The sequence below is a fragment of the Aplysia californica genome, unplaced genomic scaffold (genome assembly GCF_000002075.1).
Source record: "Aplysia californica isolate F4 #8 unplaced genomic scaffold, AplCal3.0 scaffold00540, whole genome shotgun sequence".
Taxonomy (NCBI): domain Eukaryota; kingdom Metazoa; phylum Mollusca; class Gastropoda; order Aplysiida; family Aplysiidae; genus Aplysia; species Aplysia californica.
This window is the reverse complement of record NW_004797810.1, coordinates 261414-286347: the sequence shown is the minus strand read 5'-3', so window position 1 is coordinate 286347 and position 24934 is coordinate 261414. Positions and strand designations below refer to the sequence as shown.

At 38.0% G+C, this 24934-nt stretch overlaps 1 protein-coding gene across 4 annotated transcripts in view; it reads left to right on the top strand.

The window, feature by feature from the left end:
* Nucleotides 1-22824, top strand: part of LOC101848065 (dynamin-1-like protein) — a 28751-nt gene extending 5927 nt beyond the window's left edge. For 2 of the 4 annotated variants that reach the window (XM_035971928.1, XM_005106526.3), the window contains 13 exons: nucleotides 4894-5042; nucleotides 6235-6339; nucleotides 6883-6996; nucleotides 7761-7852; nucleotides 8304-8424; nucleotides 9337-9483; nucleotides 10101-10193; nucleotides 10743-10931; nucleotides 14986-15189; nucleotides 16828-16885; nucleotides 17583-17689; nucleotides 18593-18697; nucleotides 19837-22824. In XM_035971928.1, coding sequence (XP_035827821.1) covers nucleotides 4894-5042; nucleotides 6235-6339; nucleotides 6883-6996; nucleotides 7761-7852; nucleotides 8304-8424; nucleotides 9337-9483; nucleotides 10101-10193; nucleotides 10743-10931; nucleotides 14986-15189; nucleotides 16828-16885; nucleotides 17583-17689; nucleotides 18593-18697; nucleotides 19837-19893 — 1541 coding nt within the window. In that variant the 3' untranslated portion in view covers nucleotides 19894-22824. The remainder of the gene's footprint in view (nucleotides 1-4893; nucleotides 5043-6234; nucleotides 6340-6882; nucleotides 6997-7760; nucleotides 7853-8303; nucleotides 8425-9336; nucleotides 9484-10100; nucleotides 10194-10742; nucleotides 10932-14985; nucleotides 15190-16827; nucleotides 16886-17582; nucleotides 17690-18592; nucleotides 18698-19836) is intronic. The other 2 variants (XM_005106527.3, XM_035971929.1) reach the window with 2 other exon arrangements.
* The last annotated feature ends 2110 nt before the right edge of the window (nucleotides 22825-24934 follow it).

Below are 24934 nucleotides of genomic sequence, written 5' to 3'. Positions count from 1 at the left end.
GTATCTTTGTGATACTGAAGTCTATGAAGTTTAAATTTAAGTTTTTCTTTACTTTCGTTTAGATCTAATCTTGGGAAAGTCCGTCTTCTAAGATGCGATTGTAAACAAGTGAGGCTTCCGTTCACAAGCGGTGCGTCAACACATTTCGTTTTCCATGATATAAAAATTGCTCTTCCATCGGAAATATTCAAATCTTACAGTTGAGATGTTGTGAACACTGAAAATACAGAGGGAGGTTGAGATGTTGCGGATCGCTTACAGAGAGTTACTTTTCTGTGGTAGTTAGAAGCTGTGCTGTGGCCCTGTGGCCCTGTGGCTAAGAGACGAAGACAGTATATCAGGTGTATTTGTGTGTGTGTGTGTTAGTTAGATCTCTCTAGATCTGGATGAGAATAATGCCACCCAAACGGCGAGCCATTGGACGAATGACACCTGCGGCTAAGAGACAAAGGCAGAGTAGATCTAGAGAACAGGAAGAAGAAGATACGCCCAGTACAAATCTGCCCGGCTTTACATACAATTATGCTGTCTAAGTCTTGACAATACTTGCTCTATTAGACAAATGACAAATATGTGCAATCATTGTAATACTACAAAGTTTCAAGGAGAAACAAAAGGTATTTGCAGTGGGAATGGGAAGCATAAACTGGATCCACACCCGCCTCTGCCACTAGAAATTAAAGATCTGTTCATGGGTAATTCCCCAGACTTGGAGCATTTTTTTAGCAACATCAGAAAGTATAATTGTTCATTTCAAATAATATCTTTTGGGTGTCAAAAGATCAATTTGCAAGGCTGGAACCCAAATTTTCATGTGCAAGGGCAGGTTTATCACTTGGTTGGCTCATTACTTCCAACAGAACATGAAAATGAACAGTATTTGCAGGTTTATTTTTTAGACTCAGAGGACCAAATAAATCAAGAATGACAATGACACATGACTGCAGTCTTAAACACCATGTAATCAATATGTTACAAGACAGCCTACAAACACACAACAAATACATAAAAAAAAATAAAGACTGCATACCAATATGCGACTCAAAATGGACTTCAAAATTTCAACATATCAATTCATGAAAATGCTAGACTACTTGTGAGCACGAGAGACGTTATAATGCACCGTCCTGTAAAGAAGTTGCTATTTTCTGCCAAATGAACCAGTTGGGCATCGTGATATTCTAATCTGTTACAAAAACTAACAGCTTAAAACGAATCTGCCGACTGCACCCAGCATACAATCCACTGCAGTATCCCTTACTATTCCCAACTGGAAATGACGGATGGAGTATTAACGGTGAAAAGGAACAAAAAAGTGACCCAACTGCAATTCTATAAATTCTATCTTTTAACAAGACAAGGAAACTATCTACTCTTAGCCAGGCGTTTGCTTCAACAATTTATTGTGGATGTCTATGCAAAAATTGAAATTGAAAGATTACAGTTTCTCAGGCGAGAGCAGGGTTCATTGAGAGCCAACGACTACAGAGAGCTACGTGACGCTGTTTTTTTCAGCAGACAGTGATCTCAGAAATATAGGACAGAAACTTGTGTTGCCAGCAACGTTCACAGGTGGACCACGTTATATGTTTGAAAGACAACAGGATGCCATGACATACGTTCGTTTGTATGGAAGACCAGATTTGTTTATTATCAACAATCCAAAATGGACTGAAGTAAAAGAACATCTTCAACCGGGGCAGCAAGCACATGACAGGCCACATTTGACAGTGCGCGTCTTCAAGTTGAAATTGCAAAAACTCATGCACCTTTTGAAACATGATGCCTTTGGAAAACTACAGGCGTGGTTGTATTCAATTGAATTCCAAAAAAGAAGTCTTCTTCATTCACATATTTTGCTTTGGCTGACAAAGGAAAGCACGATACAATTGACAATGTTGTATGTACTGAGATTCCAGACAAAACCAGTGATCCAAATCTCTACTCATTAGTGATCTCCAATATGATCCAAGGTCCATGTGGAGAAAACAACACTTCTTCAGTTTGCATGAAAAATGAGAAATGTTCAAAAGGGTTTCCAAAACCCTTTTTAAAGGAAACAGAACATGGTGTTGACTCTTACCCAAAGTATAGACGGAGAAATCCAGATGACAGACTCAAAAGGTTGACGACAATCAGTGGGTCGTTCCATATAACCCGTGGCTTTTGCGACAACTAAACTGTCTTATCAATGTTGAAAAATGCACTTCGGTCAAGAGCATAAAATATGTTCTTAAATATGATCACAAAGGCTCCGACCAGGCTACTTTTCAAGTCAACAATGAAAATTCCCATGCAGATGATGAAATTTAAACTTTTCTCAACGTACGCTACATTGGAAGCACAGAGGCAGCTTGGAGGATATTCGAATTCCCACTACATGAGAGGCATCCAAGTGTTATACACTGTGCTTCCACTCTTCCGTATTTTTTACCTGCAGATGGATCAAAATCTGGCGAACTTTTTGTGCCAATTTCCTCCTTTCTATCATTCACTCATTCTTTCTGTCTATCTTCAGATGGTTGCCGCAGCTGGAAAATCTGCGTGTTGATCAAGTAAATTGACTTGTGATCATAAACAGAAAATTACTGTCAGAAAGAAACTTTTTTTTGCAAATTTGTCTAGATCTAGAGAAATGATCAATGCGAAGATTCTACTTCACATGAACGCGATACATGTATAAGGGTCGAAGAAATATATGCTAAGAAGGCAAAAAAGTGACTTTCCTTGAAATTTTTAATTTTTTGATCTATTGAAAGTTTGATATATTCTGCGTTATTTAAGATCAAAATAAACAACTATAATCGACTATAAATATTTTATTTTGATTTATTTTGGAGGTGAGTGTGGTTTGTGCTTGGGTGACGAGATAAGGAATTTGGACCTTGCTGGTGTGTAGCTGTGAGATTATTTAGAGAACAATTACCTCATGGCCACCTTTGCTTCAGCGTTCTTCATTCGCAACTATATTTAGATTTTGACTCCTTTTCGAGCATAAATGACTTGTTGTCACTATAAACGACTGAGGACTCCGATTGGTGTACGGGGTAAGAACGGTAAACTCTAGCTAACTTCAAACTTGTTTGCGTAAACAACTGACTGTGGGTGTTCCCTGCTAGCTGTTGTCGACTCTTGATCTTTCAGTTTTACCCTTGGATTGACTTAAAAAGTTCATTTTTATTGTGTTTTAGTGCTTTTAAAAGATTAATTAACCTTCCTCTAGATCTTTCAAAGTGGACTCCTTACCAAGAGGTCTCCGAGGCAGTCTGTGTGTGTGTGTGTGTCGGTGTGTTTGTATGTGTGTGTATGCTCTCGTGTGTTTATGGTTCTATTGCAAACGTATAATTAGGTAGCGTAAACACGGCCCGTAGGCCGACTCGCTGCCTTCCGAGCGCGTGGTTTCGGTGAAATGGGGGCAGGCCTTATTCAGATCGCTGTTTCTTTGCTCTTTTGCTATAAAACACCAAATGCTATACACTTTGAAAAACTTCAGATTTTCTTCGTTGCTATAGGGTAAGTTATTTTTATATCCGAGTATTTGGAGCTGGAGAATCGCTGTGAAAAGGGAAGCCATGCGAGGTCGGCCGGTTCAAAATTAACACCCATGCATTTGAATGCTTTGCAGAAAGATTAATGAATAGACACTGTCTTTTTTTTGGCGGAAAACTACACAGCTTTGAGCGTGGTTTCTCGTGGTATATTTTTCGCCTTTGGTGGCGTTTGGATAAAAAGCCTTTTAAAAAGCGTCTTAAGTTTTCAAAGACCATTTTTAACACGAAATGTGTAAAATATTGGCTAAAAAAAGGTACCAATAGAAAGAACAGTTCTTTTTCTATTAGAATAAAGTCATCGGGATGGAATTATTTTGCAAGAGTCCTTCCGGGAAACTACCAGGAGCACTCAATATATTACAGTATTGAGCCAACTCGCTCGCCAAGAGGGCTGGTGGTGCCGGCCTGGACAATGCACAGTGTTTTTATTGAAATAACGACAGACCATTGTGCTTGAGGCAATAAAATACTGATTTGTAATTATCTCACAGTCTTAAAAAAATTAAGCTTCATTTCTTTGTTATAGTGATTGTACTCTGTTAATGTAGATATGTTTGATGCACTTGGTACTCTTTTATTATCTGTCAAACATGGGATTGCAGCCAGTTAGCGACTTCAGCAACATTTGATTATTATGTTAAATTGAAACAGCCGCCATTCTCTTAAATATTGACTGAGATGTAAACGTGTGACACCAAAATTCTCAGGAGATATAGGCCTTTCATATGAAACAGACGAATTTGACATCAGCTGCTTTGAAAATTTAGTATCTGGTACCTAGTATAATGCTAACATTTTGTTGCATTTAACGTGAGGTCCATTTTTGTAAAAATATTTTTTCGTCCATAAGTTTTTTCTCTGTGAATGAGTAGTTTTCTACTTTTGTGTGATACCTAGTAGTGGCATAACCAAGATAACTGCCAAATTTCAAGTCTCTATGTCAATTCTACGACCCCTGTTGCTATTGATACATACTACTCAACTTCTGAGGCCATTTTCTCCTTTTTGGGTTTCCTCACTTCGCATAATTAAAAGTTCCGTATTTTCGTCAAATATTGTCATATTTACTTCATTCTTTTTTTTAATTGTTGGGAATGGTGATATTTTTTAAAAATAAAGTTAACTCAATTTTAAAATTTCCTTCATGGGACTGATATTGACTGGCAGGGATACATATACATTTTAAAAAGATTTTCTGTTTAGTGCATACATGTTTTGGATGTGGGTTACTAAGTAGTATCTGCTCTTTGCTGTTGCGTGAGTGGTTGAGTATCACCTTGAATGTGTTGATAGTTGGGTCAGAAATTTATGTCGAGTCCACTTTTGATTTCCATACCTTCAGGTCGTCGAACTCTGGCTGTGATCACCAAGTTGGACTTGATGGATGCTGGCACTGATGCCATGGACGTGCTTTGTGGCAGAATCATCCCTGTCAAGCTGGGCATTATCGGGGTCGTCAACCGCAGTCAGGCCGACATAAACAGCAAAAAGGTTTGTTTTGGAAGTACAACGTTTCTCTTATATTATTAAGAATTTAAACTCACTTTGAGACACAAAATAGGTTATTTCAAAGGAGGGTGCCTGGGCCGTGGTCAACTCTTCAAGGTCTGTACCTTGAACCTTCAAGACCCATATACCTGAGTTTTTGGGTGTTGACTGCAATATATACACCACAGAAAGCTGAGGTGTGAATTTGGTGTGCAGAAGGGTAAAGTTGAGGCAAGGGTCCATGGGGTCAAGACTCTGGGCATAGTGGAAGGATGAGAAAAAAGCCTTTTCACACATTCCACTATTGAACATCCATCCACATGGTAAATCAGCTTTGTTATCTTACTGCTTCACAGCACAGCAGGTCATAGTTACTTTGATTTTGCTTGATTCTGTACTGTTCTTGAAGGGTCTGATGTGTAGACATGGAGATGTCTTTACTTGTGGTAGCGAAATGTCAATACATCAACTGTGGCACATGTTATGTCTTTTGTACTGCACTCTCCTTTTGGTGCTCGCTCTTTAGGTTCAAGGTACACAGTACCCAAAGTATTTTAGTATTTAGATATACTGATGCACTAATTGTAGAAGTCGTCTGTTATGTTCCTTTTATTAGTCTTGAAATTAGACTGTCCTTCTAGAACCAAATTTTATGACCAGTATCAATGAATCAAATGTTCCTATTATTTTATTTGATTTCGTAAAGCCAAGATAGTGTTATGATTTTAACATTTTTTCAGTTTTGAAGATACTGCACACAGAATTGTGAGCCATAGAAATTTAAAAAAATCAGTTTTAAATCTTTATCTCCGTCACGGTTGGAACTGCTGTGCCGGTGGGCCGCTGGCAGTGGCTCGGGCATATTCTTTTACGACGACTTCGACATCTAATTACTTTTCAGCAATTGCTGAAAACAGGTCTCTTTTCTTGAGAGTTCATTCATTAGATGAAGAGCTATCCAAATAGGTTCATTTGTTTTGATTTAATAACCCATTGAAGGACGTTTTTGTAATTTTAAAATTTAGTACCAGGTCAAAAAAGGGCCCCTTGTAGTGGGTTTACCCCCCTCAGAGATAAAGAGTTAAGATGCAGTTATTAATAATACAAAATTTTAAAAATATAATTAAATTTGTAAAAATCTGTATTGTGTACTAAAATTCCTTCATCTGTTTCCTTTAAATATTTTTTCCCAAAGGACCTCCAAGAAGCACTGAAAGATGAAGCATCATTTCTCCAGAAGAAGTATCCATCGATTGCCAGCCGAAATGGAACCCCTTACCTTGCTAAAACACTGAACAGGGTAAATAAAATGAAGGCTTGAATATTATTTTTTTCTTTGTTTCATGGCCTGCTTTTGTAGGTTTAGTTGTTCCCAACAATGAAGATATGTTTTACTAGTTAGAAATTTTGCTTCTTCTGATGTTTCAGTCTGTGCAGTCATTATTTCTCTTCTTATTGGGAGAATTATATTAAAAGCAAAATTGTGCTCCTCATCAAGTCATGATTTTGATGTGTGTGTCTTTTAGACATAGATCATACTAAAAATTGTTTAAGGAGCTTGCTCATGTTGATCTGACTTAACTGTCTTTTTTTCACTCACTTGCAGTGTTTTTTTTTTTTTTAATTTTCATTCCTGCTGATTTTTATTGTTTCAGGAATTTATTAACTGCTTTAAGTTTATTATCAGTTGCCTGAGACTGGAAGGTTGATCAGAATTGATGTGATTTATGAAGTTATGGCTGTGGGGAATATTTATGTTTATCTATTTTGGTTTTCCTGACACACTGGAACCACTATTTTGTATTTACTATATATTTGACTTATCTGTCTTTGTTTATCTCAGCTCCTTATGCACCACATCAGAGACTGTTTGCCAGAACTGAAGACAAGGGTGAATGTACTCATTGCTCAGTTTCAGTCACTTCTCAACTCATTCGGAGAACCCATCAGTGATAAGGTGAGTGTGCCAACTGGGAACGCTATTATGTAGTCCAAAAATTTACTCATGACAAATGTACAAGCCTAAAATGTTAATGTCTTCCAAAAGTACGTATTTTTCTGATCTCTGAATAGCATTATGATCTCTTCCTCTGCTCGTAGTGGCAGGACCATTCTATAAGAATTATTGTCGAGACATTAAAAAACCCAAATGCATTTGTACACTGAAATCAGTTTTTAGAATAGACCACCTTTAAAATCCACTCTACTGAAATGAGAAAGAGCTATCTGTGCTCATGTTGGTGAACATACAGGTTTTGACTGATTTTTTTGTGGTGCATTTTGATTTTCTTTTTTTCATCATCTGCTTTCCTCTTTATTCTTGTTGGTGGTTGATGGGTTTTTTTGTTCGGTTTGCTGTTTCCAATTCTTTTGTGAACTTCCTTTTTGCCATACTCTCTAACTTACTTATGTTGTTGTTTTCAAATCCCTTTAGCTGTGAGCATTTCGCTCTTAGCAGCGCAATGACTCCCTCAAGTAACTACATGTCCTTGTCAACTCGTCAACTCCAGAGTAGAGCAGGCTTTGTAAGTCTGTAGCTGTGTGTAGGAGCCTGCGTCGAAGAACTGCCAGGTTTGGGCAGTGAAGGAGAAGACGTTCAACAGTCTCCTCTGTTCCTTATAAAATGTGGCTTTTATTGTTTTGCTTTATTTTTTATAACCTTATCTAGACTAAGCTTTAAACCCCTGTTTTCTTAACAGTTTTTAATTCTTGTATTTCCAGAGTCAACTTCTTCTTCAGATCATCACAAGATTTGCTTCTGCTTATTGCAACACAATTGAAGGGACAGCGAGGAATATAGAAACATCAGAACTGTGAGTGTAGGGGATGTCTGGTGCTTCTTCAGGTTGCAGCTTTTGTAATTATCTTGAGATTAGACCTGATTGTGAACTCTCCTTTTCCGTATTTCACATTACCTCCATGTATATTATGTTTAGGGGATTATTTTCGTTTTTTTAATGGTATTTATCAATTTTGTACAAAATAGATTATATTTTTGGTAATTCTTCACACTGTATATTTCCTGGCATATTGCTACTTTTGCTTTTCTGTGGATGGTTGTGATGATTTATTTTCCCAACAGACTAGCATGTAGATCAAGATTTTGTTTCTTCAGAAAAGTGACAAAAAGGGCAAGGCTGCATTGTTTATGTAAAATAAATGGTTATATATAATTGGATGTATGTATGTACCTCTATATGTTAACATGGTTACAGGTACTGTATTGCAATATTCTCATAATTTCTCGTACTTCATCTTCTACAGATGTGGAGGTGCCAGAATTTGTTACATTTTCCATGAGACTTTTGGGCGCACACTTGAGTCTGTAGATCCACTTGGAGGTTTGAACACCAGGGATATCCTCACAGCGATACGTAATGCCACGGTGAGCTCTGCAGCTCTGCTTCCCCCTCTTTTGAGACTGCCATTACCCTAACTGCAGTGTATTGCAAGTCTGCATTCTCTCTCCTTTTCCAACTCTTCGAGACATAGCCACCCTAGCCTAAATTCCCCCCTCCCTGGGCTCCTGGGCCATTTTGCTACAGATCACAACACGGTACACAGAGGACACCTTAGGCAGAATGTTGGAAGATAGTGATTGTATTTAAGTATACTTAAGACAAAATAGTTTGGAGGAGACGATATAGAAAAGTAAAAATTGCCTTCCTGACATCTAATGCCGGAGTTCTTTTTTAAAGTGTTCAGTGCTCAAACCGTCTTTTCCCAGAGCTATTGGGTTCAGGGCATGATTGCTTTGAAGGAAATTAACCAGAGAAAACATGACATTCAACTGCCCATGAACACATCAATGCTTTGTGTGAACTCGTCTTCGATAAAACAAGTTTCCCGCTAAAATACCATAATCGAACTTCTCATAATTTAGATTTATTTCTGTAATGTACACTGCAAATTTTGTGCAAAGTTTAGCTATGACCGCTGCACCTGCCTTCAGCTGAGTGCAGAACAAGCTTATGACCACTATAGCGGTCGTGTGGTTTCAATGGGTCAAGGTGCAGGCTTTGAGAGGAGCAACAAAATATTGGCAGTGTGTAGACAGTTATCACTGTGATAAAAGACATTTTGTCACTTTTTAAAAATCCAGACTTCTTAGTTCCTGTATCATAGTTTACCCCTCATTTTATGCTCGAAGTATTATCATTTTTTCTTTGTTATTGTCAAGTAAGTTCCACAAGTTTTTCCAGAACTAGGTGTAGCTGGGTAGAGACTCATGATGGTTGAACCATGTTGCAGAAGCACTGTCTTATTAAATGTGACTGGGTTTTTTTTTCTTGTTCAGGGTCCAAGGCCGGCCCTGTTTGTCCCAGAAATTTCCTTTGAATTGCTGGTGAAAAGACAGATTCGCCGCTTAGAAGAGCCAAGTCTGCGCTGTGTGGAGCTCGTACATGAGGAAATGCAGAGGATGATTCAGCACTGTGGCACACAGGTATTTTCTATTTGTTTTGTTTTCCGTCTCTGCAGGATAACAGAAGAACTGGCTGATCAGTGCCTTGGTATGACCTGCCTCTTTTTTTAGAGTTACTATTATCCTGATCTGTTTATTATGATATATGGCCTTCTTTATGGTGATGATGAGGTATAAAATACAACGCTGTAATGAAACTAAGGAGTAGTTCATTTCTAAAGCCAGACCTCTTTCCTTTGCCTATATGAATTCTCTTGGGTCGGTTCTGTGCAAGATGATTATGATCATTAGCCCATGCAGAACAGCACCAATATTAGAATCTTAGATAAATATCATTACCGTCATGTTTATTTATTAAGTGACTCCTCGATTACCAATTTTAACTTGTAAAATGTGTGCATGGCAGATGTTCTGGTGTGGTTTGCTCTTTCTTTTTTTATCAAACATCTATCGTCCCTATCTCTCCTTCTTTTTCTGTATTTGTTACTCTCTTGTAACACCTCTAATTTTCAGCACTTATTATGATCTAATTGTTTTGCAAGTGCCAAAAAACTCTTTTTAAAACAAGAAAACAAATTATCTGGAAATGCACTTAGTTGTATTTTATTATATTTTTTTTTGTGGTGGTTCCTTTTCAGCAAGAGATGTTGCGATTTCCAAAGTTGCACGAGCGCATTGTTGATGTGGTGACAAACCTCCTCAGACAAAGACTTCCTCCAACTAATTCTATGGTAAGGTCTAGTACAGGGATTGGCAAGCTATGGCCTGCAGGCCAAATGTGGCCCTTCATAAAGTTTGATGCTGCCTTCGAAAACATGGGTCAGATTTTTACAAAAATGAAAATATTGAATTGCTACAAAAATGATCACATTTGTCAAAATGCTCACCAAGACTAATTTTCACGGTGAATTTTAAAGGCAAATTTGTTGAATTTTAAAAATGTTGATCATAATTATTATTTTAGTAATGAAGTGAATATAAACCTTGCTACTACGTCAGTGAAATCATATTTTCTCAACTTTTTTCCCCTTTTGTTTTATACTGTTTTGTAATTAATCACTTAATGTGAATAATCATTAAGCATGTGTTTCTTTAGTTTCTCAACTGAAACGAGCCATGTTTGTTGACATGAAAAATTCACACCATCTGTGCAATTTGAGTGAGTGGGAATTTTTTTCTTTCTTCTGAAGACCTCCTGTTTTTGCTTCAAGATTTGTTGTTTTGTGTCACTTGGGCACTGGCTGGTCTAAGACAAAACGTCTTGTCTTCATTTTTTAAAGGTTGAGAATCTAGTACAAGTAGAGCTGGCTTACATCAACACAAAGCACCCAGACTTTTGTGAGGCCCACCTGGTGCACCGTGCCATGACCTCTGGCACTGAACTCTTACCAGACCTTCACAAGTCGCAGTCACAGAGGAGTGTAGACAGGAACATGGAGGAGAGAGAGAACAAGGTAGCTGCACAACAGGTCTGTCTGTTTGTGTGTGTTTGTGTGTTTCTTCTGTTGTTTTGTCTTGCTTCTGGTGTCCGGTAGTGGGTTGTCCTGATAACGTTTTCCTGCTGTCTCTCTGCATGATGTGCATTTGGTGTTTGTGCGAGCATGAGTCTTGTTTGTGTGTGACTTAAGTCGTCATATGATGGTACACTTGTGTCAGTGATTTGTGTTGTGTATGTTGTCTGTCTGTCTGTTTATGTGGATCATGTTTTTTGTATGTGTGTATGGATGTATGTGGTCTCTGTGTGTATGTGTTTGTGTAATCTGTCTATTTATGTGGTTCCTGTGTTTCTGTGCGTTGTGTATGTGGAAATACAGAATTATAGCACAAGGCAGCTGTGATTTCTGTCTGTGTGCAGTTTTTGCTGTGTACATGTTTTTTATGTGTGTTTGTGCATATTGTTGGTTTGTACATGTCTGTGTGTTTGTGCATATTGTTGGTTTGTACATGTCTGTGTGTTTGTGCATATTGTTGGTTTGTACATGTCTGTGTGGTTTTGCATGTTTATTGTTTGTTTGGGTTTGGGCATATATATTCACAGTTACCCATCTGCTTCCTGTATTGAAAAGAGTAAATGCATTTTATTGATGGCTTTGATTTTTTTGTGGAAAGATAGGTTATGGTGCTGTAGTTGTGTTGTGAACTTATGTGCCTGTTCTAGTACTTGTCTCGCGGAGATGCTTTTTTCATTGAGTGAAGGGAGCTATATTCATGACTACTCCAGTGTTCTTTGTTGATTTCATTACTGTGAGTGGTTGGCGGGTGCTCAGTGTGGTTTGCTCCTTCATTCTTGTCAAACATCTGTCGTCCTTATGCATTACTTCAGTAAGGTCTGCATTGTGGGGTGATTTTTTTATGGGTGGAAAACCCAACAAAAATGGTTTCACATGACTCCATTTAGTTTCTGTCCATGTAGACATGTAAAGCTTTTGATGCATCAGTTTTTCTCCCTATGACTTTCTCTGTCTCTAGGCTGTGCTTGTGCCAAAACAGATCGCGGTACCCAGTTTTTATTCAGTGACCTTTATTGTACATATTTTTCGTCTTCCAAGACTTTCATTACTGGTTTGATTTTTCTTTAGTTTCGAGTTTTTGTTTCCAGTAAATAAAATTTCTTTACACAGAGATTGTCTACATCAGAACAAACCTTTATGTAGCAGGTTGTTTGTGGCTGCTCTGGTGCGGTTTGCTCCTTCTTTCCTGTTAAACATCTGTCGTCCTTATCTCTCCTCCTTTTTTTGCGTTTGTTACTCCCTTGTAACTCTTCCAGTCTTCGGCACTTATTTGACCTTATTGTTTTACAAGTGCCGTAAAATTTTTACTCAAGCTAAAGACTATATAGTCAAGTGAATCTGTTGTACAAAAATATTATTGTGTTTATTACGTGGAGAGAGCTGTGACTCAGAAAGTCTTATCTCTCCTTATTCATTTTGACACATCTGGGTTTTTTCTTCCTGGTTTTTGTTGTTGTTGTTTCCTTTTAAATGCCTTTTGAACAATTGTTTTCTTACTGAATTGACACTTTGGGGATTGCATACATCTGTGGGTATGAATTATTTGGAACAAACAAAAAGCAAAATCTCAAGAAATCAGACATTTGCAAGGCAAAGATTATGGAGCCATTTTTTTTTTTCAATACAGTGGAAACCATATATAACAGGCCCGGTAATAACCCTGAACCGGTAATAACAGGGATTTTTAAAATCCCCGTTTTTTCCTACTCTTTGTCTCTATTAAAAGTCATCAACAATAACAGGGCCTCATTGGAGCCCAACCGGTTATAGCAGGGACAAAGGCAATGTGTAAAAAGTAAGAGAGAGAGAGAGAGAGAGAGAGAGAGAGAGAGAGAGAGAGAGAGACAGAGTAACGCAGTGATGGAGCAAGCCCACGCAAGCCATGCCACTTTGAGCACACGCAGCGTGTGAAGCGAGAGAGGGCTGCGGTGTGCTGCAGACCTCGATCTTGCCTGAAACCTAGCAACATGCACGCCTGGTGTGTCACCAACGATGTCAAGCGCAAGAGAAAATGCCTTTCAATTGACAAAAAATACGAAATAATCCAGGCTGTTGACAAAAAGCAAGCTGCACTGGCAGAGATTTGTCATCAGTTCGACATTCCACAAGGGTCGATTCACTCTATTATCAAGGATAGAGAGAAGATAGTGGCAGCATACTCCAATGGAAAGTTTGCTCTGGATCGAAAGAAGATGAGACTGCCCGATGCAGATGCTGTGGACCAAGCTCTTCTGATGTGGTTTAAGGAGGCAAGGAGAAAGTTGGTGCCAAAACCCCTGTTCACGGGTACTTGTGGCAAGGGCAACTACCCATGATAAAGTACAGCTGGATTAGTCCACAAATGCTTACTTTCCTTGCATTTCTGATTTAACAGGGATCGGATATAACAGGACATTTTCTCTACTCCCACCAGCCCTGTTATATCAGGTTTCCACTGTACTCTTATCTTCTCGCTTTACTAGCTCAAACTAGATGTTTTATTTTGAAAACATATTTAGTATTTGGGCCTTTCAGTTGAAATGTAGTACATGCTATAAAAATGCACTTCATTATTATTATTACTATTATTTTTATCATTTATTTTAGGTTATTTTGCCTTCTCCTTGACTTTTTAGAATCTTTTATATATTAAAGAAAATATTTGATCTTTTGTTATTTCATGCCTGAATATGAAATTGCCTAGAATCCGTTCACCTTCTGTTATCTTGAATTCATAATTTATTCTGTTATGTTGTAAGAAAGGAGTTTTCTTTTTGTTTTGAACAGTACATCTCACTTTGTTTTGCAGACTTGCCTGTGTATTTATGTAGTATTTTGAAGATTGTCAGTAATTGCAGTGACATTCATGAAACAAAGCATTCATATGGACAAAAGATTCTGTCTTCCTTATTCACATCTACTCATTGTTAACTGCCACTTCATTCGTCCAATTTTGGGCTTTTATTTTTGCTGACTTTTAAAAACATGTTTTTCTATAGTTGGTTATGGATGTATTTAGTCCCTTGTGTGTACTAGATGCATTCTTATTTGCTTGTAGCAAAAGGCAACTACTCTAGTGTTGAATAGCAATAAGCTTACTGCTCTACTCATATCACATCTCTTGCTCACGTCAATTCTTTTGTCTCAGTTCCACTTGTGTATGTCTGTTGTCTGGGTATCGATGTCTCTTTCTTTTTCTGCTTTCAGTATTTTGTGTACTTTAATTTAATCATATTCTCCAAACATTCTAAATTAATCCCCTAACTTAAATGGCAGAAAGCTGACAGTGTGAATGAATAAGAGCTACTTTGAAAAAGGTATTTACGACCGTGGGACAGGCAGAAGAGACCGCGCGCTGATAGTTTGTCAGTGTAAATATTTTCTTTATGTAGTTTCCGGGAACCATATTATGATCATCTGGCAGGTGTGAGACAGTGTCAGAAATTTCAACTCAGCCATAGTGCTAATCTTATCTTATTATCTCTTATCTTGTCTTATTTTCAATTGTCAGTTCTCTTCTTTTCTCTTTTCTTCTCTTCTCTTTTCTTCTCTTCTCTTCTCTTCTCTTCTCTTCTCTTCTCTTTTCTTCTCTTCTCTTCTCTTCTCTTCTCTTCTCTTCTCTTCTCCCCCCCCCTCTCTCTCTCTCTCTCTCTCTCTCTCTCTCTCTCTCTCTCTCTCTCTCTCCCTCTCTCTCTCTCTCTCTCTCTCTCTCCCTCTCTCCCCCTCTCTCTCCCTCTCTCCCCCCTCTATCTCTCTGCCTCTCCTTCTCTCCCCTTCTATCTCTCTCTTCCCTTCTATCTCTCCTTCTCCTTTTTTTTCCGCTTTCCTTTCTCCGTCACTGTGTTGCAGAAGGTCTCTCTGTCCCTGTCTTATGACACCGGCTGTGATTTTAAACAAAATCAAGTCTGAGCTGATAGTGCAATAAGACCTCAAGTGTACCTGAAAAACACATTGCTCTTTCCCGCAAAACTTTGATTCCCTTTTCTACTTACTTCCTCCCCCCACCACGACCCATACGTTACCCCTCATCAAGGCGGCCCATGCTCCTGGGACGGACAATATCAACGGTAGCTCGTGGAAGATCAGTAATTTGATTCGCTCGGGCCGTCTGGATCAGGGAAGTGGGGGAAGTGACCGGGCATCAGAACCCTCTTCCTCACTGCCCAGCAGTGGTACCAACAGTGCAGCTCCCTCACCTGCTCGCACCAAAAAAGGCATCAATCTCTTGCCCGAAGTGGTGAGTTAGCCTTTGAAAGATTTTCCTTGTTTATTTTGTGGTTAGCAGGCATTCTGCCATGATCTTACCCCCCGCCCCCCCCCCCCCCCCGCGTTTTTGTGTTTCTTTTGCAATTTACTCCAGGTAGGATGTGTAGATATTGGTACTTACTCGCTATGCATTACAATTAAACAGTAACCGCTTGTTTGCTTACACATAAAAAAAAAAAAATGGTGCAAGTACATTTCAGGTTCGAAGACACAAAAGTACAAACCCTGAAAGTTTCAATTTTAGTTTGAGAAAAGAAAAATACATTGGTTCAGTAATGATCTTCTGTTCGAGGAAAGAGCAAGACAAATGGGCAGAAGAGTAGAGGAAAAGAAAAGATAAATCTAATAGTAGATCCCTAGAACCAATTGCTGAAAGTTTTATGAAGAGAGTGCATTTGTTTCTGAATTTCACATCGTTGAAGCAAATACATTCTATTGATTTTCGTCCTCAGTTTACTTGCATTTGATTTGTAAAAAAAATTTTTTTTTCATAGCCTATAATAGATTTGTCAATCATCCTATCCTGCTTCCTCAAAGGATGGAGCATCATAGTTATTTGATTAAAATTTTCTTTTGGGGGGGGTTACAAAATATATAAAGCTACACATCCCCTTGTTCTCCCCACCAAAAAAAAAGCTTATTTAATGTTTTCCATGAGTTTTGCATACTAACATTTTGAATATAGTTTTAGCTACAGGGAGAGGATTTTGGTTTGAGGGAAGATAGGCTGCCTGCAGTCTGTAACAGTGTGTGTGATCCTGATGTGAGTTTATTCCTAAATTTCCAGCTATTTGTGGCACATGCTAATCCCTTGCTCCCTGATCTGAATTTCAATAGAGCATTTTGATTGAGACTGGTTTGAACCCCCTGCTAAAAAGAAAAGAAAAAGAAAGAAAAGCAGATGTTTGTTAGTGCTTTGGTTTGTTCTGCTACTTGTACTTCTTTTCTCTTTTATTGGTTTTCCTAGTCTTACAAAATGTGACCATTTTTGAGCTGATTCACATTGCACTGCTGCTTTAGAATGACATCTCTTCTTTTGGTTAGGAAAGTATCAATATACATTTTACAAATACTGCTATATTGTAGGTATTCACTCTTTCATTTTTTTCCAAATCTAGGATAAGCATTCTCAGTTATTCTTGAAATCAATTTTTTAAAAATATTCTTAATTTAACAAAGTTTTTGAAAAAAGCCTGTTTTATGATGTGATCTGTTGAAAATCTTTTCCCTCTAACTTTTGTTGAGGATGTATTTTTTAAGACTAGTGTGGCTGACCTTTTTGAGATGGTCCAATATTTCAATTATACATTCTTTATTACATCTTGTCCTGATTTTATTAGAGTTTGCCTTGCTTTGGCATTGCATTGTGCTGTGTATGATTCATAAGTCCTATCAGAGAGAACAAGGTGTGGAGGCTTCATTGCTGTTATCACCCCTGAAATTTCTGAATCTGTATGATTCCACTATTTTTTTTCTTTTGTTTTTTCATCTACTGTATTTTGACAATGTTTGTGTTGATATTCTGATTTTATTTTATAGTCGGACTTCCCCTTCAGTCATGTCTGTCAAGTGGGGGTTAATGCAATCCTGTTTTCTTTTCCCTCAACAGCCTGAGCAGCCAGTGATGAAGCTGTCGTCACGGGAACAGAGAGACTGTGAGGTCATAGGTGAGCTCAGGTTTCTTCTTGTATTACACGACTCTGTACAGCTAGGTGCTGAATATAAGAAGTTGCGGGAACTGAGAGTTTTTTTTTTTTTATCTAAAGCGAATTTTTGAATGAAGAAAAGGTTTTTGAGAGGGGCATACAGTTTTTGCAGGAAAATAAACCATGTAGGAAGCTGTTGTACTGCGAATTGATAGATGGGTTGTCAATTTCCTCAGCGATATAGTGGAATAGCACAAAGAAAGAGACAAGATGAAGAAAATGTAACCATGTGTCACCAATAAATGACTATGGACAGGTCCAGTAAGGTGAAAGCTAAGCATATTGTTAACTGCTCATTGAAAGTTAATATGCTGATAGAGTTATGATGAGTTGGTTTATGTATGGCAGTGAGTAAATGATTTTGTTGGGGGCTGGGTTGTCAGCTATGGTCTAACAAAAATTAGTGTAATATATTGATTACTTAATCCTGGCCAAATAAATACACTTGTTTAACAGCTGAGGGAACAGTGTGTTATCGAATTTTCAATTGATCGAAAGTCATCTCTCACATCTCGTGTCTTTGTGTATCACCAGGATATGTTAGTGAAAGATGAGAAGGGTGTGGGTAAGGGATGGCCTGAGGAATAGGGCCCTACTTCGCTTGCAATGACAAAAAAAATTGATTTATCTGTTGTTAATATTTTTTTCCCCATCTCAGAGCGCTTGATCAAGTCCTACTTTATGATTGTGAGGAAGAATATCCAGGATAGCACGCCCAAGGCCATCATGCATTTCCTTGTGAATCATGTCAAGGACCACTTGCAGGTGGGTGTCTGTGGAGATTCAATAATGTAGCCTTTTTAGGGGGGTTCTCGTGGTTAAGAAATTACGATGTTTGCCTCTCATTCAATAGGTCCTAGGTTCGAATCCGGACAGCAATGGAACATTTTTTTCATAAAACCGTGCCACCTCCTTTCCTGCTCTTTAACAATGTTCTGTTGTCTGCATTCGTCTCCTCTTTCTGCCACCCACCCCTCCACCTCCTTTGCCCCCTACTCTGGGCCCCTGACTCTTTTTCTGCAGCCTTTCTTCTGCTACTCCTTGGCTCCTTCTTACTGCTGTCTTTCAGCCACACCCCTGATCATATGATAGGTAAAATCTAACACCCAGCCTTTTCAGATTAGGGGGAAAAATATTGGGAGCCTTGCGTGCAAGTTGTGCCCGCTAAAGATCCCTTGGTGGTCCAAAATTGATAGGAGTAGGCTTCGGCCGCCACCCGGGCAAAATTCAAAATTTCCTACCAACTGAAAATGTTTAATGGGTTCCGCGCACTTACCAGAAAAAAATAAATTAAAAAAAGACTTTTCATCTCAACATATTATGTGTCACCTTGGGAAAACAGGGTCCTGTTACCATGGCAATTGATCCATCTGTCTCCTGGTTCATGGGTCTTGATTCTAGAGTTCCTAGCTGGGTCTGTACAAAGGTACGGCAGGTTTTAACTGGAACAGACCCATCTGTGCACTAGCATCTTGTCATGTTATCATTTGTCTCTTTCTGTACTTTCAAAGATTTCTGTGTAACATTTTTCAAATATCCCTATTTCTGCAAGGATGTGGCTCTGACAGCGAGGGTAAAAGCAGCCTCCTTTTTAAATGATGTAAAGTGTGTCTAATGAAGTGATACACTTTTGCAATAGTATTTACGATTTGACTTCTGTGTCCGCAGAGTGAGCTGGTGAGTCAGCTGTACAGGAAGGAGGAGATCGAGACACTGCTGGAGGAATCTGTGCATATTGCTGCACGCAGGAAAGAGGCTTCGGAAATGCTGCAGGTAACTGTTGTTCTGTCCCATGTACTTTTTCGGGACTCGATACTTCTCTTGTCTTTGTCCCTTCTGCTTTTGCTGGACTGATTATTGTACTCATCTTCATATCTGATTGGGAACTGATGAATGGAGGGTTGTTTTTTTCCCATACATTTATGCGGGGGTTTATTGCTTGCCTCGAAGATGACTTAATCTTTGACTTCTAAGTTTCATTTATTTTTGTTAGTTTCATATTCTGTGTTTGTAGGTACTGCTGCACAGAAAACATTTTGTGTATGTTTGTATTGCAAATAATCTTGAGTGACATGTGGAAATTTTGCTAAGACTTCAGCTAGGTCTTGGCTTTTTTTCAAGCATGACGATGAGAAGTCAGTGAAATGTCAAGATGTATCATGATAAGGTCTCTGAAATCTACTTTTGTAAGAATAAAACAAAATAGCTTTAAAAACTAGTGAATCTGAACCTATTTTTAATATGAATATTAATGATCATGAATTTTAGTTATGAAAACATCCTGCCAGGCAATACTTTATTAGAAAAAAAAACAAATTTTAAAACCCCCCACCCCTCTCAGAGCCATGTCAGCAGCTATCATTTTTTTGCCACTTTGTCTTATACTAAAATCCGTCAGATGTTCTGTTAAATGGCATAATGACATTTATAAAAATATATAAGGTTCATACATTTTGATAGATAGTTTTCAGTAACAGTAACTACAAATAAGGTCAAAATAGTGTGACAGGGTGCTTTCAGCCAGATTTGGGCACGATCGAACTGAATTAAAATACAAATAGTAGATAGGCACTGTTTTGTTTTGATATTTGTACTTTTCTTCATTGCCCTTGTTCAAATATTTTCTCAGTGAAAATTTTCTGTTGCAGTGCAGACTCATTTTAAGCAACAAAGTACGGCAGTGATGCTTGTGAAAGTTTTTTTTTTTTGTTGTTGTGTGGACACTTATTTAAAATATATCTCTGGCTAGTTTATTAGAAGTTTTGTGAGTCATATGTCTATATATATAAACTGTTAATTTTTTAAAAATGCAGTTGGTTTATTCTTACCTGTGTCAGTATTGTCGCAAGGAAAAAATTGAGCATTTTGGTCTTTTAAAACCCAGTCTTTTCTTCTCATATTCTATGTTCCAGGCCTTGCAGCGAGCTAGCCAGATTATCGGGGAGATCAGAGAGATTCATTTATGGTGATGGTCATCTTAGCTACAGGCCTGGGGATGTGCTTTGTGGTCAGATGAAGCAGACGGAATGATGGAACTGCCTCGTCTTGAGTCTTCAAGCCAAAAGGATGTGCAGACAGATGATGCAACTAAAAGAAACCTGCAGTGGGAACAGCTTATGAGCTAGAGCCAGCAGTAGTAGTTTTCACGTTGGTGATGACCAACACCTAAAATTTGTTTTCTTTGGTTTTCTTTTCTTTTTTTTCTTCTCCATAATGCAGCCTAGTGAGTTGGGGAAGTCTCTCTAGATTCAGGTAGCAGCCCAAAGGTAGGTACTTCTTTAGTATGAGAGTGGAGATAGTGCTCATTTTTCAGAAACTCAGAATGATATCACCTTTCTGTCATGACTCCATTTGATTTCCTTGTCTTCCTTACTTTAGGTATGTCGTATTCTTGTTTGAAAGCCACATCAGGTTTAACTTTTTTCTATGCACCCGGAATTTATGTGAAACGCTTTGTACATTATGCCTGGCACTATACGAACAGTTAATGATGCCATTGCACTGCTCGACTCAGAATTGTAGTAATGCTGCTAGTTCTAAATAGTTTTTCAGTTAAGCTATGTGTCATCACATTCTCTATGTCAGGAATTCTACCTGTAATACTATCAGAAAGTGCTGGATGCAGACCTACCAACCTTCCTGGTTTTAACGAGAAAGTCCTGAATTCAGACTGCATTTCCTGGGTTCCTGATTACGATATCATTTTCCCAATTAATTCAACCACAGAGAGAAATTTCTACTCTTTGCTAAAGTTGCAATTTCTGCTATGAATGAATGAAAACAAGAGAAGTGTTTCACAGATGTAGTGCTACTTTGACGATATCAGTGTTTTTTTAAGTGCAGAGTCTGCCTCATTGTCCCTCTTGTTCCTATTGTAATGTGCTCGCAAACAAATTGCCTTCTTGGCCATAAGTAGCCAAACATACTCATAGATTTAACCTCTTTAACCGTTTGGCGGGATTTTGGGAACAAGTTACAGATTGAGATGTTTGACTTGCATGAATCATGGATTAGTTTTAAAAAAGTAAGGTAGAATTTGACTGGATGTATTTTGTACAGTAAAAGAAACTTGTAGTTCACGAAGGAAGAAAGGAATTTGGATGAAGTCATGCAAAAATACTTTCTTGTTGTTTCTGCACTGCAAATGGAACACGAAGCACTTTCTGCCTCATATTTCTTGTAGCTGTATTAGGATTTTTTTCTGTAGAAGGCACCTGCTTTGACAACTGTTACTCTAATTTGTATGTACATTGCTTTGCCAATTAAAGACCTCATCAGGATTACTAGAGTTGTTTTTCATTGAGTATTTTGCGGCTTGCATTTTTATGGTTAGTTGTCACTTTGTTGGCAGGAGACAGTTTCTCCCATGGTTTTTGTCAATTGACATTGTCTGAGGCAGAAGTTTTGATGTTCCTTTAAGTTATTATGCAATGTCTTGCTGCAGTTCTGTTCTGTAAGATTTTGATTGTCCTTCAAAGCATTCAAATTCCTGTGTGGCTACTTTTTTGTTGAAAACTGAATGCTTTGCAAGATATTCCTTATTGGACTTCTAAAACAACAGTGGAGTGTATCATGACCTGACAGTGACAAGATTCTTTGTTTTTCAGTATTTTGGTTTGTTTGGTGGAGTTTCATTACCGACTGTTGCTTTTTTTTGGTTGGCTGGGGCTCCATCAATTTCAGTGATTTCACAGTTACAGGGAATCTGGGATGACTTGACCGTAGCTTTATAATGAGCTTTGATGTTTCAGTTTTGATTTAGCAAGATGAAGTTATGGGGCATTTGAGCTCATATGTAAGTTTATTATTTTAAACTTATTCTTCTGTAAGTTCTGTTGAGTGTGGAGAGCATCTAATTTATGGCCAGTTGATTTGCTGTGAAATAGTGCTTGGTTTGTTGAACGAATCTGTGGTCAGCAGTCTCATTATTTGGTTTCACAAAACTTGAGTATGAAGAGAACTGGAGTGCAGAAATACTCCAGTTTAAGACAGAGACAGGAGTGATTGTGTAAGGCCGATAATGTAAGAAACATTGCTTTAGCTGTGAAACTTTGAATCTTAGTCTGGAAGAAAAAAATGGAACACTGTCATAGCCATTCAGAGATTAAACCTCAGCCCAGTCCTTCCTTCCAAAACGGCAACTGAAAGCGTAGAAGGCAGGCATGCAAGAGAATGGGGAAGTATTTGGTTGTTGAAAACTTTGTCAGCTAGCTGTTTTTATGGGTTTTTTTGTAGAGTTTGTAACTGATTAAGGTGTACCTTTTCTCTTTGCTCTTTCTTTGTAAATTTAAGCAGTTTGGGATTCTTTCTGTTGTCTATGGTGTTTTGGTGGTCATAGAAACCACTGTCCCCTCAGTTGGTTCGCTCTTTGTTTTACCCTATTTGTCAACAGCTTGAAGGAGGGGGGGGTGCTGGTGTTTGGGGGTAGGACAGGGGAAGCTCTTAGACTATTGACGATCTTCTTATACTCTAATGATGTTGCATGTGATATTCCTAGGTCAAACAATATTTTGTAACTTTTCTGTCAATGTCCATATACATGTTCACTGTTACTTGTCTTTTGTAAGCTATAAGATGAATTGTATCATCATGTATTGTACATAGTTTTACATCCTACTTCAAGTTGCAGTAAATAAAAGAATTCACACCAGATGAAAAGAATATTAAAGACTCTGTTTTTTCCTGGGTACTGAACTTCTTGTTCTGAAAAGATTTTGCCAATGCTAATCATTTAGATTCCACTTGTAAAAGCAAGGTCACCTGGCATGGGCAGCCTGATTGCAATGATTTAGTTGTTTGGTATGAGATGTGCATGGCTGGAATATTGGCAAAAAAAGAGAAATTTGGTCGCATTTAGTGAAATTTAGAAGTTGGAACTGAAATGAGAATTGAAAAAAAAATTTGTATCCACATCATGTCTGTTCAGTTATTATTATGAAAGGTTGTTTCTCAGTTGGAAGACATTTAGCAAGCTTTTCAGAGTCAACATTTCAGATAAATGAAAACACAAAAGCTTTGACGTTTACTATGAAACTTAAAATGTTTCTTTTTCCATATCCCTCTGCTGACTTGTTGCAGTTCATGTTAAAATATGAAATGACGACACATTGAATTTTCTATTTGCTTCTGCCATATTACAGTCCTCTTGCTGCTCCATTTTAAGCTCAAAGGGAGTTGAAAGAACTGAATTTCTTGTGAGGTTTTCTTCATTTATGTTGGGAAACAAAAGTTGACAGTGGCTGTTAAGAAGATGCAATGACATGTGAGTGGTGAAATCAGACCCTCGTCAAAATAACGAAATCCCCCCCCCCCAAAAAAAGCAAGTTTTGGCCGATAGGCAATTTTTTTCTAATTTTCTTTTTTTGGATCAATACCTTTTATGTCCATTTCATAACACATTTTTGTGAGGATTTTACTGAAAAACATTGATTAAAGGCACCAAAAAATGTTAAATTTTCAGTTTCCAAGGACTCTCAGGCTATGGAAGTTACTAAACTTTGGCGGCCTTTTTCTCTGTAATTTTGCCTCTGAAACCAGACAACCTTGACCTCTTTCAATCACAAATATTTCTACTTCTATTCAACATGGATGATTATTTTTTTCACCAAAAGGAAGGCAAATGAACAGGCTTTCAGATGATACCTATAACCCCATTTGCCGTAAAATTGACCAGTGCCTGATTCCACCACGTTCATAAGCTTTGAAGAATTTGTTTTCTACATGTGCAATAAAACTTTAAATGTTTCGAAAGATACACATTTTATTATTTTTTCCCTTTCACTCGTAATTTTATTATATTTCCTTTTGCTTGAATTTTTTTCAAACGTAATTTGTCTAATATAAATAGGCCCATATGACAGTTATATAATAATTTCAATGCATGTATTGGCTAGAGATAAAAAAATATGCCTTTATTGAGCCAAGGGGCTTTGAAGTCATAGTATGGGTGAGGAACTAACTTAAGAATATAGGAGGAGAGGGAAACAAAAAAAAGAACCCATCACAGGTCTAATGGGACCTAGAAAAGTCTATCCTGTCGCTGGGTATGTGTGGCATCTCGAGTAACATACTTTTTACGGTTATATCTCGAGCACAGTGCAGGCAGCTGATGCGCTCACTTTTCTCCTTATTCTATCCTGTTAAATTTGAAGGTTTTTGAGCTGCAGGATTTATTACTTACAAATTTGTCTTGACTCAAATCTTTGAATTTGTTTTATACAAATATGTTACTGTAAACCATCTTGAAATTTCAAGCCTTTTCAGTGTTCTTCACTTAATTGGTGTACTTTCAAGTTACATAATCCTTAAGTACATTTCTTATTTTTTAAAATGTTTTACCATGACATTTTCTGACAGACTAACATCACAGAAACGTTTGTTTTGATGATTGTGTGAAAATTAGAGCGTAATATAGTGAGTCGGACTTTGTTGTTTGTGTGCGCTGCAGTTTAACAAGATAGTGAGGCCATACTAGTATGTTTTGTCCTTCCTATCTCCTCCCCTCTCACTCTTTCTCTCTATTTTGCTCTCCTTCTCCCTCTTACTCTAGCTTTTATTGGAGAGGCTTGTATCTCTTCTCAAATCCTCTTCGGAAAGTCGATATTCATCCCCGCGGGGTGGTGCCACTGACTGAAGTGTCTTCAGGCCATTCCCAAAGGGGGGACAATTCTGGTTCTAATGCACAGTAGAATTGTAAATGGGCTGACCCAACAATGTCATGCTCATAAATGTGCCTGAACTACAAAATGAAATTGTTGCTTTTTCTTTCCTAATCCTTACTATCGTCACTTTCTTCTACTTCTTTTGTATGTTTGTTACACTCTTGTGACCCGCTATTTCCGGGGTGCCTTGATAGTCGAAGCGGACTTTGTGCTGTTGAAGCTAGAGAGGTGAGCAGAGTAAGTCTTATTCCCTGTAAGGACTTCTCTGTTGACATACACCCCTTGACGCTCGTATGACCTTGTGCAGTTGCGAACGCCGTAAAACCTCTACTAAAACTAAACTAAACTA